Source organism: Equus caballus, chromosome 2, assembly GCF_041296265.1.
Source record: "Equus caballus isolate H_3958 breed thoroughbred chromosome 2, TB-T2T, whole genome shotgun sequence".
NCBI lineage: Eukaryota > Metazoa > Chordata > Mammalia > Perissodactyla > Equidae > Equus > Equus caballus.
The window spans coordinates 81,721,542-81,736,298 of NC_091685.1; the positions used below are offsets into that span (position 1 = coordinate 81,721,542).

Sequence of the window (14,757 nt, forward strand, 5' to 3'; positions counted from 1 at the left end):
GCTGTTTCAGTGGGTCCCTGTCAAATGCCCCTCCACCCCACCCACCCAGTTGACACCAATATAGCCTGGAACCTTGCTTGCCAAACTCAGCATCAGCTGTTTAAACCCTCATCCCCAATGGAAAGCATGGAAGAGTGAGACTCTGAGCTCTCAGGTACTTACATGGCATTATCAAAATTTTTTTAAATCAAAAGATAAATTTAAAAAGTTGGAGGATTTTGACATTATTGTAATCATCATTATTATCTAGTTTTTGCTCATGAAAATAATTTTTTATAACAAAAGAGAACACGTAAACATGCAACTTTTTTACTAACCTGAAATGACTGGTAACACATTAGTCGAAGTTGCTTCTCGACTTGCCCTGAACACCTTTTGCATACCCTTGAATTACTCATTCTACAGTGTCTATTTTGGAAGGTTTATTCATTGAAATGGAGTAGGAAATGGCAAAATATGTTGTTGATTTATGTGACTGTTGGCTGCAAATGTCAAAAACTGATAGCTTAAACCCTTGGATTATAATTAGAAACATTCACTTTTTGGTGGTGGTTTGCAATATGACTTTTCCCCCTCTAGTTATAAAATGCGAATGTCACTAATCAAGTTTAGAGATGGAACGAGAATGTTTCTTCAGGATTCTGAGTCTTGTTTTTGGTTTTGATGCTCTTTCCCACATTTGGCCATTAAAGTGAGGTACAGTAGAGGTCAGAAGGAGAGAAAGAGAGAAAGGAAAAGAAAATCACTTTGGTACAGTACAAGCCATCAGAATTGGGAGAGTTAGGGCTGAATTTTACTCTGAGACATTCCCCAATAGAATATCTTAGTGTAAACAAACTTTTACAAATTTTTGAGAGACAGAGCCATGTAAACATGCTTCTGAATTCTAAAATTTTTAAAGTTTAATTATTCCCAGCACCATAAGACATTAAATGTACCCAGAAAGTTTTATGTCTTGATTTGCTTTGACTTTCTCATTATTGCCTAAGGAACATAAACATTTTGTTTCTATTTACATAATACAATTTAAATAGGGCTAAATGCAAAATGACTCTGTCCCTTGATTAAAAAAACAGATTTTCTGAATGATAAACCACGACACACATGGAGAACGCAAAAATTGTCATTATGGCAAAAGTAGGAAATCCATTTGGGCTCTTTGTGTGTCTGTGTTTGTCACTGCTTTGTGCTTTCCCTTGTTTTTCTTTCAAGGAACAGTGAGAAACCTTGCTAAATAAAAAAGGAGTTTTATGAATGCATGTCTCCGTGGGGAGGCACACCTGTGATATGTAATCACACAGGACTAGGACAACGAAGTGTTACAATTACACAGAAACTGGGACAAATGGAAAGACTTCCCCAGAATATTTCAATGGGCATATTCCTTGAACACAATCCCCTCACAGACTACTCCTTTCGAAATGTTATAAAATTATTAATTGTTAATATCAATTAGGCAAATTGGTTGTTAAGAAGCATAGGTTTATATGACACCTTAGTCTTGCTTGACTATTGACTCTGACAATATATTCCAGTTTTTAATATAAATACCAGAAATGTATTAAGAAGGATAATTTTGAAGTGAGATTAGTTTTATCAGAAAAAACATTTTTATCTTAAAAGCATACATGTAAGTAATACACATTTGTACTTGTGATTATTTCATAAAATACTAAGGTATACAGAATTAAATGCCGGACATACTTACAATATTCTCCAAAAATCAAGATGTAGAAGAAGACAGGACCAGATGTCATTTCCTTCTTTCTGAGCAACTGATTAATAAAAGTGAATACAATTTGGTCTTGGTTTCCGAGGCGCGTACAGCTCACGGTGGTTGTGTGCTATTTCTGTCTGCAATCTTAGCAGCTATAAAGCAATCCTCCCTCCTTCCTCTCTCATTTCCTCTCCCTCTCTCTTTCCATTCCCTCTTTTCTTTCTTCCTTTCCTCTCAGAATCTCTCCTCCCCACCCTCTTTCTCTGAAAGTCTTAATATCCTTCTTTACACACACACACACACACACACGCACACCACACACACACCATGCGCGCACACACACACCCACAGGAACACAGACAAAGCTGAGCAGCGAAGGAAAGTTTCAGACAGGGATACACAGGCTCTTCTCACTGACGGTAAACATCTCGTTTCCATGTCCTGTGACAGTCTACAAATGAGGGTGCGTATGATCCCTGACAAATGTCTGAATGATGGAAGTCACGCTACGAGAAAGAAATTAAACTAGAGATATATTACAAACAGAAATATTTTTCCCCCCAAAACTTGGGAAGAGGAAAAGAACAGAACTACATAGAACAAAATGCCTTGTGGAATTAACTATAAGGCAACAATAGAAGTGTAATTACAGCAATCTTTTATGATCTGTCTGAATTTAGGCATTTGAACGAGAGGCTATTGTTCAAAGAAAATACAAAGGAATAAAAATCAAACCTTAAAGTTTCTTGAGTTCATGAGTTTTACTACGGTGGAGACCACGACATGCCATTGGTTGTGGAGTAAAGCCTTCCTGGGTTTGATCCACGGTCTGTTACTTTGGAGTGGCGTCGTTCTTTATTCTTGGCGGAACCTGGGCTTTCCAGAGGAAAACATCTATCTAGCAAGGTAGCTGTGATGATCAGCACAGTGCACACTGAGTGTCTGGCAGAGGTCCTAGCGCATAATAGGTGATTACTAAATGGCAGCTATTCATATGATTTTTATTATTTTTATCAGGGGGGAAAATGCCTGCAAATGCAAAGAACATGTCCAGGAAATGCATTTTCTTGTAACCAGGCCGTATCATTCTTATTTTGCAACTTGATAATTTATTGCTAGAACAAATGGGCAGCACCTTGACATGAGAAATTTGTTTCTGAGGTTAATGCCTTCTAACCACCCCACACGTAGAATCTATTTAAATCACATGTCTTTGTATCATTGACTTCAACATAAGAAGTCTATTTTTAAATGGTGGCTAAAAGGTTATATTAACACTGCTTTTCTTTTTTTTTTTTTCCTGTAGAAGTGATTAATACCATGAAAGAAGAAATAAGGTATAGGAATCTTCACAAGTCCTTATTCATTTATCAGTAGATGTATTTAATGAAGACACGGTTCTTTTGATAGAAATGCTTACAGTTAACCGAATTTGAACGCTCATTTAATGTTCAATAAGTGTTTATTATTTATAATAGTACTCGAAATGTTTTCAGGGGTTAATGACTTTTTATTTATTTTAGAAATAGTGTTTTCTGGAAGGATGCTGTGGGACATGTCAAGGGCAACATCTGAAGGGGGACCCATAAGAAGCTTCTCAACAATAAAGCTGAGGAACTTGCTTTGGGAATTGTCCGTCAAAATGCAAGCTGTTGATACAGAGGTTTTCAAAGTAATCCTGATGTTATTTGGTTAGCTTTTAATATTTTGCCTGAGCCGATATCACAGACATATACAATTAGTGGGCCAGTACGCAGGAGGTCCTCTTTAACCATATATACACACAACATACTTTTAATCTGAAATTATCAGTGCAAAACTTGAAAATAATTTCTCATTTCACTAAGAATATATTAGATTTCCAAAATAGATATTTAGCAGAAGGAACAATGTTAGACACTTGTTTTTGCAGGATACCACTTCTTTCTTATTTTTGGCAAAGACAGTGAATCTGGAATGTTAGTTTCATATAAGTATATTGGTGGACAAACCCCAACAGTGAACATAGAGTAACCCGATAACACACTGCAGCAGGCGCTATTGGTATTTTCGGTCAGAGAATTCTTTCCTGTGAGGTGCTGTCCTTACCACTGCAGGATGTTTAACAGCGTTCCTGGCCTCTACCCACTAGATGTCGATAGCACTCCCTAGTTGTGACAATTAAAAATGTCTCCAGACATTGGCAAATGTCCCCTGGGGAGCAAACTTGCTCTTGGTTCAGAAAAGCTGCATTGTAGCAAAAGACTTCCCTGAATAATGTTTAAGGATTGATTTTTGCCGGATAATTAACATAAGAATTTTTCTCACCTAAAATTTAAAAGATGTTTTCTCATTTTCTTGTTTTGCAGTTTGAAGACATACGTTAAAGAGTTTTAAAAACAAACAGATCATGTATTCCTAACCTTCCCTTCCTGCCCACATTGTTCTGTTACAAACTTGCCCTATGGGCCCTGTAGAATCTGCGGTGTCACTGCCTCTGCCAGGCTGAGCACGTCAGGGGGTTCCACCCTAGATTTCTTACTGACACAGGCTAATAGAGGTTAACACCCTTTCTTATCTTGGAACCTCTTCTTAAAACCTTATTGAGGCTCTCTGAATAATAACAAAAGCTTCAATTTGAAAACTACTTCTCAAAACAACCTAGTGAGTTAAGCCAGACAAGCGTTATACAGATTCTGCACTATTTAGATTCAAGTTTCTAACCTTGTGGCTTTTCTACCCCACCACCACTGAAATACACTACTCTGTTTTCAGCATCATATTTTAAAATTAGATAATGACACGTAAGGGCTTTTGTCCATACTTCTGAACCTATTTACCACCATCATTTTCAACAGTAGAAATAGCCATTTTATTAAATGTTTCTTTGATTGTAGACCTGGGAAAGTTCCAGTGAAAGAGGTTGGGAAGATCTCAGTCAGAGGCTCACGATGTAGCGATATTCAGATAACAGTAAACCAACCCATAAAGTAAGAATAACTGCAATCCAAGGGCTAAAACGCACGCTGTCAAATTGTTCATCCTACAGATCCATTTCTAATTGACAGCTGTCCATCAGGCAACACTCTTGAGATACTCATCATCTCTAAGTCATGCCAAAAGACAATTTTAGCTGTCTCGATTTAGCATTAATTAAACAATGCTGAGATGAAATTACTTCTGGGGAATGATATCAAGCATAATGTGCAACTGGGACAGAGCAATTAATAGGTACAGGTATGTTGAAAGATATTTATACAAAATCTTAACAATTCCACCCTAGATGGAAGTGATCAGAAGCTATTATATCATTTTAGCAGAACATCAACCGTTAGATGGTAAACTAGTCTCATGTGGATTCATGTGTTGCCTTTGAGGGATATAATAGGGACATTGAATTTAGTGATTTTCTGCAAAATTGACAGTATGAAGAACACGAGAACAGGGTTAACAAGCTCAATTCCATCTATCTGTCTACTATCTATCTATCTATTATCACCATTATCATCATCTTATGCAATAAATACCAGTTGACAGCATTTGTTAAGTGCAAACTCTGCGCAGAGCTCATTATTATTAATCTTGCCTTACTTAGTTCCCTCAAACCATTGTAACTGAAGATAGTCAAGTTTCAGATTTATTCTATCTAGATTGAGCCTACCTCATTCAAGACAGACATTACAAAAAGAGCAATATAGTCTGCTGATTGAGCTGATGGATAGGACCTGGAAACTAAACTTGCTGTTTCATATCTGGCAACCTGCATGCTCTCCAGCAGCCATCTTCCTTCCTTCTTTCCTTGCAAACCCATTGCACATGACCAGTCATTATAGTTAGGCTTCAGCTGCTTCAGGTTGATAGATTGCAGTTCAGCTCCTCTGCTGCAGTAGGAGACTTGCCTCTAATCCCAGCTCATTTGCGCGTGATTTAGCTTGTTCTTCACTCCATGGGGTCAACCCTACAGGAGGTTTAGCGCTCTTAGCCCTATGCTAACAATCCCAGTGTTCTCCCCTTTAGCCACTCTCAGTCTGCTGCTAATGCCTCTGTGTGGCTCACTTGAGACTACCCGATTTAGGCAAGGGGCATCTTCTACATGTTGGATGAAAGAATAAATTAGAAAAGTAAGAGTGGCTTGTTCCAGGAGTACCAGTAAAAGGTAGGGAGTTCTAGTCCCAGTTTTGCCACTGATTAGCCATGTAACCTCTGATAAGTCACTTAAATGCTCTGGTCCTCAGTTGCCTCACTTGTAAAACAAATAGCTGATCTTTTAGATGCATTATATTTCTGTCGTTTTATGAAATACAGTCATGCAGCACATGATGATGTTGTGGTCCATGATGGACCACATATCGATGGTGATCCCATAAGATTAGTGCCATACAACTTAGGTGTATATTAGGCTATACCATCTAGGTTTGTGTAAGTACACTCCATGATGTTCACATAGCAAGGAAATCACAAGGAAACACACCTAACAACGCATTTCTCAGAATGTATACCTGTTGTTAAGCAACACATGACTGTAATACTTTACTTCAAAGTAATTTATAAATTAGTATGGAGACAGAATGCATGTATATGAGTTACCTAAAACACATTTTTATAAAATCTCTCAGTGATTGCAAATTGATGCCATGAACATAATCTAGTAAAGGAGATACAAGAGGGCATTAAGGAAACTGGTACAGAGAGCTAGGTGGGGTCAACTATGGAAGATTTTTTAGGTAAGAAAAATCTGTGTCATGAGTGTGGGAGACAGAGAAGGTCACGGACTGATAGACAGTAGTAGAAACAACATTTCACTTCAAAGACAAGTGCATGCAAAGAATAAGCACATGCAAACAGTAGGTCTGGCTGAGTCTATGCCAGAAAATAACAAGAAACAGTTTTGGAGAGCTACAGGGTAATGAGTTGTTGGAGGGTGTCAGACATTAGGTTGATTAATTTAGATATCCGAAAGGAGGAAATAAAATTTGATATTAATTTCTGAACAATGAATTGATATAATCAAAAGGAGATTAATAAAAAAGACTAGTCTCATGACCATGTGATGCAAAAAATGAGAGAGAGCAGAGACTTCAGTCAGGGAGATGAGACTGCTGTGTAACAGATGTAAGTCAGCTCTTATGGCTTCGTGTGACTGGAAAGGCATGCCAACACAAGCTATTGCCGGAAAGAACACAGTCTTAATCATGGTTAATCATGAACACACTTTGACTTTAGAAGAGGGATGTCTAATAAAAACACAAGGCATGGCACACATGCAATTTAAAATTTTCTAGTAGCCACATTAAAAAAATAAAAAGAAACAGGTGAAATTGATTTTAATAATATGTTTTATTTAACTCATTATATCCAAATTATTACCATTTCAACAGGTAGTCAATATAAAAATTATTAAAGGGATATTTTATTCCTTTCTTTTTACTGTCTTTTAAATCTGGTATGTATTTTACACATGCAGCGCATCTCAATCTGGACTAGCCACATTTCAAGTGCTCAATAGCCGCACGTCACTTGTGGCTACCATATTGCACAGTGCAGCTCTAGAGTATGGCACAAAAGGTTTCTCTAAGATTCTGTCAGGTTACATTTTATTATATTAAAAATAATCATCAGATATTACATGTATAAATATTTATAGTCCTTCAGAAGTTTTTAGATCTGATGGTCAAATAAAAATAATTGTTTCATAATTACGTAGAATTTTAATAAAAACAATGGAGACAACATAAGTTTGCCAGACTTAATTTTGTCAAGTAAAAACATTAATAACAGCAATAAAAGGCTTACTTACCATTATCTTTCACCATCATTTCATAAATGTAAGGACATTCGAATACCACAAAATGAAGGAAAATACAATGTTGAAACAGAACAGTTCTCTAAACTGAATACATTTACTTTCATTAAAAATGATTACAGGGGCTGGCCCTATGGCCTAGTGGTTAAGTTTGGTGTGCTCTGCTTCAGTGGCTGGGGTTTGGTTCCTGGGTGTGGATCTACACCACTCATTCGTGGCCATGTTGTGGTGGCGACCCACATATAAAATAGAGGAAGACTGGCACAGATGTTAGCTCAGGGCAAATCTTCCTCAAGCAAAAAAACAGGGAAGATTGGCAATGGGGTTAGCTCAGGGTGACTCTTCCTCAGCAAAAAAAGAAAAAAAAAAAAAAGAAAAATTTACATTGCCTTTATTTTTTCTCATTTCACTGCAGATGAGTAAAAATTCCCCAGACTCCATCTATGGATCATGATGTGGGAACAACTGATCCAGTCCAGGCTCAAAGCCTCTCTGGTAGCACAAGTCCTTTAAAACCCTGGTAGACTGCCAATGGTTTCAACTTTGGGACACTCAGTTTGCTATTAACCAGGTTTTGAAGTCTTTTTCAATGAGTCCAGGCACTGCCTTTGTAGGTCTCCCTTTTGGCATCTGCTGGAGTCTCTAACCCTTAGTTTAAAGGCTGCTGTCTTGGTTTTCACTTCAAGGCCAGGAGAATGCTAGGTGGGTTCGTGTGGCAGAGTTTATGTCACACAACTCCATGATACATTCCAGTGATTGGCACTTGATGAAGGAGGACCTTGTTACCTCTGTAATTCAGAGGTTGTCCTGTGGGGCATCTTGGAGAAAGGTTGGTTGGGAAGTCAGAGTTTCCTCATTCTTTTGGCCTCTTCCAGGTATTACCCTTCCTAGCCAGGGGACTAACTTTTGGTTTGGGTACAGAGCTGGATTTTTGCAATGATGTGAAAAATATCATTATCTGCCTTATAGCAATCTTTGCAGAAAAAGCCTTTCTTAACAAAGTCGTTTTTCCCATTTGTTTTTAGAAGGTCTATCAGTCAGTATAGGCTGGATTATGCTGCGATAAAATGCAATCACAGAATCTCAGTCATTTGAATCAACAGAAATTTCTTTCTCCCTTTACATGACCATCATGGGTCAGTAGCGGCCTCTGATCATCATAGTCTCTCAGGTACCAGGCTGTTGGAGGTTCTGTATTGACACATGCATCCATGATCATCAAGGCAGGAAAAAGACAATATGGCAAATTGCACACTGGCTCTTAAAGATTCTATCTGGAAGTAATACACATCATGTCTCCTCACATTTTATTGGCTTGACTTCAAAGCGGTAAGGGAAGGACAGTCCAGCCCTGTGCCTAGAAGGAGGAGAGCAGAAATATTTTGATGAACAGTATGAATGACAACTTCAATCTGCCTTCCTGATCACCTGTAGGCATAATACACTAACCTCTTTTCCAAGAGAGACATTCCAGGAGTTACATCCAGTCACAGTACCAGGTTCATAGTTCAGGGTCTCTGGATGATGTATGGTAGGTAGTTTTGACAGGATACCTAGCTGTGGGTTCTCTTGACTAAACATTTCTGAATTAAAAAGACAAGTTATCTGCCCCCAGTATGCAATGGTGAAATGGGGACAAGATAATTGCAATAACCGTTCTCAACAGAAAGGGGAAGGTTAGGAGAAACCTGCAGAGAGTTGTGTGTAGCAGATCTGAAACCCTGCTGGGCAGATGAGGTGAGGCATCTTACCTTGAGGATGGGGAATGCTCCTTGATTAGGCTGAGTCTGCTCCCTGGGAGGGGCTTCCTAGTCCGTTGTCCACTCTGGCATTTGGTCTGCACTCTGGATGACCTTCCTTTGCATTATCTGAATTCTCCACATCTAAAGTAGACACTCCGGAGAATATGCCCTCCAGTGTCTAGAGTTGGGGGCTAAGCAGACTTCACAGACTCCTTTTTGCCTTCAGTTGGTTGGGCACCCAAGGATTTCATTTTTTGGCTGAGGAAGATTTGCCCTGAGCTAATATCCACTGCCCATCTTCCTCTTTTTGTTTGTGAGCTGCTGCCACAGCATGGCCACCAATAGAGGAGTGGTGTAGGTCCACGCCTGGGAACCGAACCTGGGCCACCGAAGTGGAGCACACTAAACTTAACCACTGGCCTCCAAGGTTATAGAACAATCACTGTTTTTTTTAAAAAAAAAAATTTTATTTTAGCTCAGGCTAATAGTCCTTGTAGTTGTACAACTCTCTCAAGGACTTAGTTGTGTTTTTATTTATTTGGTGCTAATTAATTTCATGTGTTAATAGCCAACTCTATAGTTCTTTTCTTAGAAAAGTTTTGTGGACATAATTCCCTGATTTACTATGCTGCTTTTACTGCCCCCATGCCTCTCTCTTTCACTCTCCACTTAATATACAACCCATCTGAGGTCATCAAGTCTCTATCTATCTGTCTCTGTTTCTGTCTGTCTCTTTCTCCTTCACTCTCTCTTTATTTTTTGTCTCTGATTCTCTCTACTTTATTACCTCAGACAGACTTTCTCTGTGTGGTTGAGATAATGGCTGCTGGTAATCCCTGGTTCTTATCTTTTCAGGTCCGTGATCCACGATCCCCAAAGCAAGGAAACATCTCCTAGTCTAATTAATGAGCTATTCGTGCAAGTCTATGATTTTAGGCTACATGCTCAGTGTTGAATTAAGCACTGTATCTGGGGGAACAGGGTCTTAAAATTATCTGAGACTAGATTATGTATTTATCTTGATGATTAGAAGGTAGTATAGGCCACATGAGCAGAAGATGGGGAATGGGGAGGATTGGTGGGCAGATCCACAGTCACCCACCACCCCAAAGTTCTTATGCCAGTGAGTATAGAAGGAAATAGTACCAAGGCTGAAAAAGTCTTCAGAGATGTTCAGAGTTAGTGAGTACAGGCAATAGGCAGAGGAGGAGGTGAGAACTGAGGAAAAGAAAAATTGGCAAAGGAAAAGACAGATAAATGGATAACTAACGAATATAAGTTGAAAGAGAATATTGTCAGGCTTTATGAGTTGGTGTATGTGGAGCTTGTGAAGAACATTAAAAGTAACTGCTATTATCACAATATCATAAATGTAAATATTATAAAGTAATATATAATTATGCCATTAAGTTTATGATTTTGTTATGTGAAGGCAGATCGATTTTGTCATATTCACTTTCCTCCTGGTGAGATAACACTCTTCAGACTGTGCTAGTGACATAAGAAGGTGTTAGAATAAGAAATCCTAGTTGTGAAAACAAAAATGTGTTTCCCATTTCTCATTTAATCTTCTTTTAGAATTCCTAGAGTTCATCTGAGTTCCTGAGAGTTCTAAATTATGTTCCAGATAACTGGCTATTGCTCATGTTAGCATGCCACGAAACAGCTCCAGGGGATTTCTCAGCTATTGTATCTTCCAGAGACTGATCAAACACAACAGACAAGTGGGTCTGGGTGTAAAAACTTAATGAAGACAGATTTTGGCGGCTCCTCATTCCTATCACGTTTATAGGTTGCTATTCACCTTTTGAAATGTGGAGTTGAGTTTTCTCTACAACTTGTCAATCTGTAAATATATCAAATACAAGTAGTCATGTATTTATAAAGGTCAAATATCTTACCAGATTGCTATAGGGGGATAAGAAATTTTCTTGGTGGAATATTGCGGGATGTGCAAGTGTTGGCACCAAGGGGAGGTAGAGAGGAGGTACTAGAGAAATGGCAGCTTCAACCAGGCACAAAGAGGCAAATCCTGGAATAAAGCCAAGTGAGATCATGAGAATTCAAATTGGAAACACCAAGAATGAAACAGGGACTTGACAAAAGCTTAGTGGACTATTGGGCACTAATGATTGATACAGAGGGAAAAGGGCAGGCAGGAGGAGGATGAGGCTCTGGAAGTGAACGTGAAATGGGTCAACCTGGTGTGCTGGACCTCTTGTCTCTGAGACTATTATTAGCCAACTGATGGGACACCTTAGACATTCTGTCTGGTACCTGATATCCAGTGATTGGCTGGAGGAGAGGAGCCTGGGAAGATAGTGGTGCATTAAAGGATCAGGAAGAGTAGAGTTGGAGAGAAGATGAATCCACATGTATTATGTCAAATTAGTCAATTGATGGGAAACTTTATTTACTTGCATATCCTTGATGATCAATATTGGATTCGTCTTTTTTTTTCTCTAGGATAAATAGTAATTATTCTTTAACTCCAGCAATTTATTCATTTTTGTTAATTTTGCCCAAGTGCTTTCTAAGTCTCCACATCACAGTAGTAATTTATATGCTTTTGAAAGCCTGGGAGAACTGGTGTTCCCAGCTTCATTAAAATAAGTATCTGAGCAGGATTGTTATTAAGACCATGCTTGATTATTAAATGATGCAATAAGAAAAGCAACCCAAAGTCCCAAAAAGTAGCCTTGTCCGAAGGTATCCTTGTTACCACAAAGTTCCCTTTATTTGCACTAGTCAACGTGTAGTAGACGAGCTGGTATTGAGAGAGCTGAACAATGAGAGGCAGTAAACAAATATATGTTGCTAATTTTTCAAAGTGCTTCACATAAACATTTTTAATATACAGGACCTAAAACCAATTAAAATTAAATTCTTAGGCACACATGTTTAATGATTTGCAATTTCAAATCTTCAACTAATGAATGAAAAATATTTCCTTTGGATGTTAAGTTACATCATAAGATTTAGGAAACTAATGTGAGGCATTAGTTTATTACAAGAGCTAATCTTATTTTTTCTCTAATATAGTATGTATTTAGGACTCTAAAAGTAAATTTATTTTTGATTAAATGCTATTTCTTACGTTATCACATAAATGGTGATATAATAATAGATAGTGCAAATAGGGTATTTAAAAAAATGTGGCTTTGTTTTAACAGGAGGTACAAGCTATTGGTGGCAAACCACACCCATATAATCACATCTGATTTTAGAAAAACTTAACTTGATATGTAGTCAGAGTTCGCTTTGCAGTTTTTGGAAAATCTATAAACATATGTGAAGTCAATTTTAATTTAGTTGTTTTTTGAAAGGTAATGCAGTGTCTTTAATTGTGTGTTATTCTGAAATGAAAGACACATATGTTCTTTGGAAAACTGTCTGCAAGCTAAAATAAAATAAAGAGCTGTGCTGAAAGTTACAAATATGAAGGCAAAAATAGATACAGTATAATAATGTTAGACATGTTTCTGACAGTTTGAAAAATAGGTATTTGTAATACTATTACTGATGAAAATTCTTTTAAGAAATATTGTGAGAGCATGATAAGATAAATTTCAGAGTCAGAAGCATGAGTGTTTTAATTTTCTTTCGTAGTAATTTAACGTTATTTTTGTAACAATTTTTGTTTCTTATTGGACCTCGAGGACAGTCTATAACAGTGGTTTTCATCGTATGGGTCTGGGAACTGGTTAGAAATACAAATTCTCAGGCTCCAGCCGCATCTACTGAAGCAGAAACTTAGGAGCGAAGCCCAGCAGTCTACGGTTTAACAAGACTTCCAGGTGATTCTGATACACACTCAAGTTTGAGAACCAGAGGTCTAGAAGGAATGAGATCTTTCTTGTCTCACTTGAGACAGGAAAAAATAATAAAGAATTTTTGTCCTTGGGCATCGGTCCTGTTTCTTTGAATGAGTAAAACCAAGTTGCTGAAGAACATCCACCAGCACTGACCATTAGACAAAAGCAATGAGAGTTCCTCTTAGGGTGGCTTTCCAAGTTGGCAATTAGGAAGACAAATCACAGTAATAAGGCAAGAGGACTGCAGGGAAAAAGCACATTTATTTAATTTCCAGAAAAATGAATTTTTGAAAATGGTTAAAAATGGTCACTGGGCTTTGTGCCAGGTGCTAGAAAGAAATCAAGGTGGTCTAGAAGAAGATGGATCAGTGACCTAAAATAAAAGCTATTTGTCTTTTTAATTTTTTATTTTGGGAAAACATCTTAAGAATCTATGAAAGAATTCAAGAATGTTAAATATTCTGTTAAATCAGTAACTAGGGAGCAATAGGGCAAAATATGTATTTTATACTAGAGACAGACTGGTTTTACATTGCCTATTTTGGATGGGAACAAGAAAATCTTGTATTTTGAACAGAATCCATGAGGCCCAGTGATTCTAGAAAGTTCTGCTATGAAGACCTAAAGCCAAGCTCTATTGTTGGAACAAACCTGGGCCTGCTGTATCTTTAATTCCAAGTTAAACATCTGTTCTTAGGTCACGTTGTCATTTTAAGCACGGTGAGGCAAACGCAATTGTGAAGATCTCTTGCAGAGGGACTCGAGTAGTTATAGGAGTAGGGAGTATTGCCAAATGTCATATTGCACCTCCGTGAAATATTTACCAAACTAATTTACATAAACTACTTTATTTGAAAAAATATACACAGTTCTTAAAGAATCTCCAAGTTATTGCATGGCTTCTCCCGCTGAATTACTAAAGTGATTCCAATTGTTTAAATAGGCGTTGGTCACTGGCTGAACAGATTTTCTTTGTTTAGAAGCAAATGATATAAGTAATAGTTACTGAAAGTGTAGTGTATAAAGAGGTTCGTCCTTGCTGAGTTCTGAACTTTAATTTATAGGTAATACCTACCTACGCTATTTAAAAGAGGTTTCAGAATTTTGCAGTTAAAAGAAATTGTGTGACTTGGGATTTAAGTTGAAAATGTCTAATTTGAAAAGGTAGGAATACACAGACAGACAGAAAAAGATAAGCATTGGATGATATCACTTATATGCGGAATCTAAAAAAGCTGAACTCGTAGAAACAGTAAAATGGTGGTCACCAGGGGCTAGGACATGGGGTAATTGGAGAGATGTTGTTTAAGGGTACAAACCTGCAGCTGAAAGATGAATAAGTTCTGGAGATCTAATGCACAGCATGGTGATTATAGTAAATAATACTGTATTATATATAGTCATGTGCTGCATGATGACGTTTCAGTCAATGTCAAACAGCATAAACGGTGGTGGTCCCATAAGATTATAATTGAACTGAAAAATTCCTATCACCTAGTGATGATGTAGCCATTTTAACACAGTAGTACAATTCATTACTCACACGTTTGTGAGGTTACTGGTGTAAACAAACACTGTGCGGCCAGTTGTATAAAACTATAGCGCATACAATTATGTACAGTACATAATATTGGATAACAATAATAAACAATTACGTTATTGGTTTATGTATTTATTATACTATACTTTTTATCATTATTT

At 37.6% G+C, this 14,757-nt stretch overlaps 1 protein-coding gene and 1 long non-coding RNA gene across 10 annotated transcripts in view; one reads left to right on the forward strand and one right to left on the reverse strand.

Moving 5' to 3' along the window:
- The window catches only part of RXFP1 (relaxin family peptide receptor 1), a 109,425-nt gene extending 107,164 nt beyond the window's left edge, over positions 1–2,261 (reverse strand). For 2 of the 7 annotated variants that reach the window (XM_014737915.3, XM_070261447.1), the window contains exon 1: positions 1,709–2,257. In XM_014737915.3, coding sequence (XP_014593401.2) covers positions 1,709–1,757 — 49 coding nt within the window. In that variant the 5' untranslated portion in view covers positions 1,758–2,257. Of the gene's footprint in view, positions 1–1,708 lie in introns of all 7 variants that reach the window. The other 5 variants (XM_070261443.1, XM_070261445.1, XM_070261448.1 and 2 more) reach the window with 5 other exon arrangements.
- Positions 1–14,757, forward strand: part of LOC106782873 (uncharacterized) — a 38,428-nt gene that overhangs the window by 11,427 nt on the left and 12,244 nt on the right. The window lies entirely within an intron of this gene.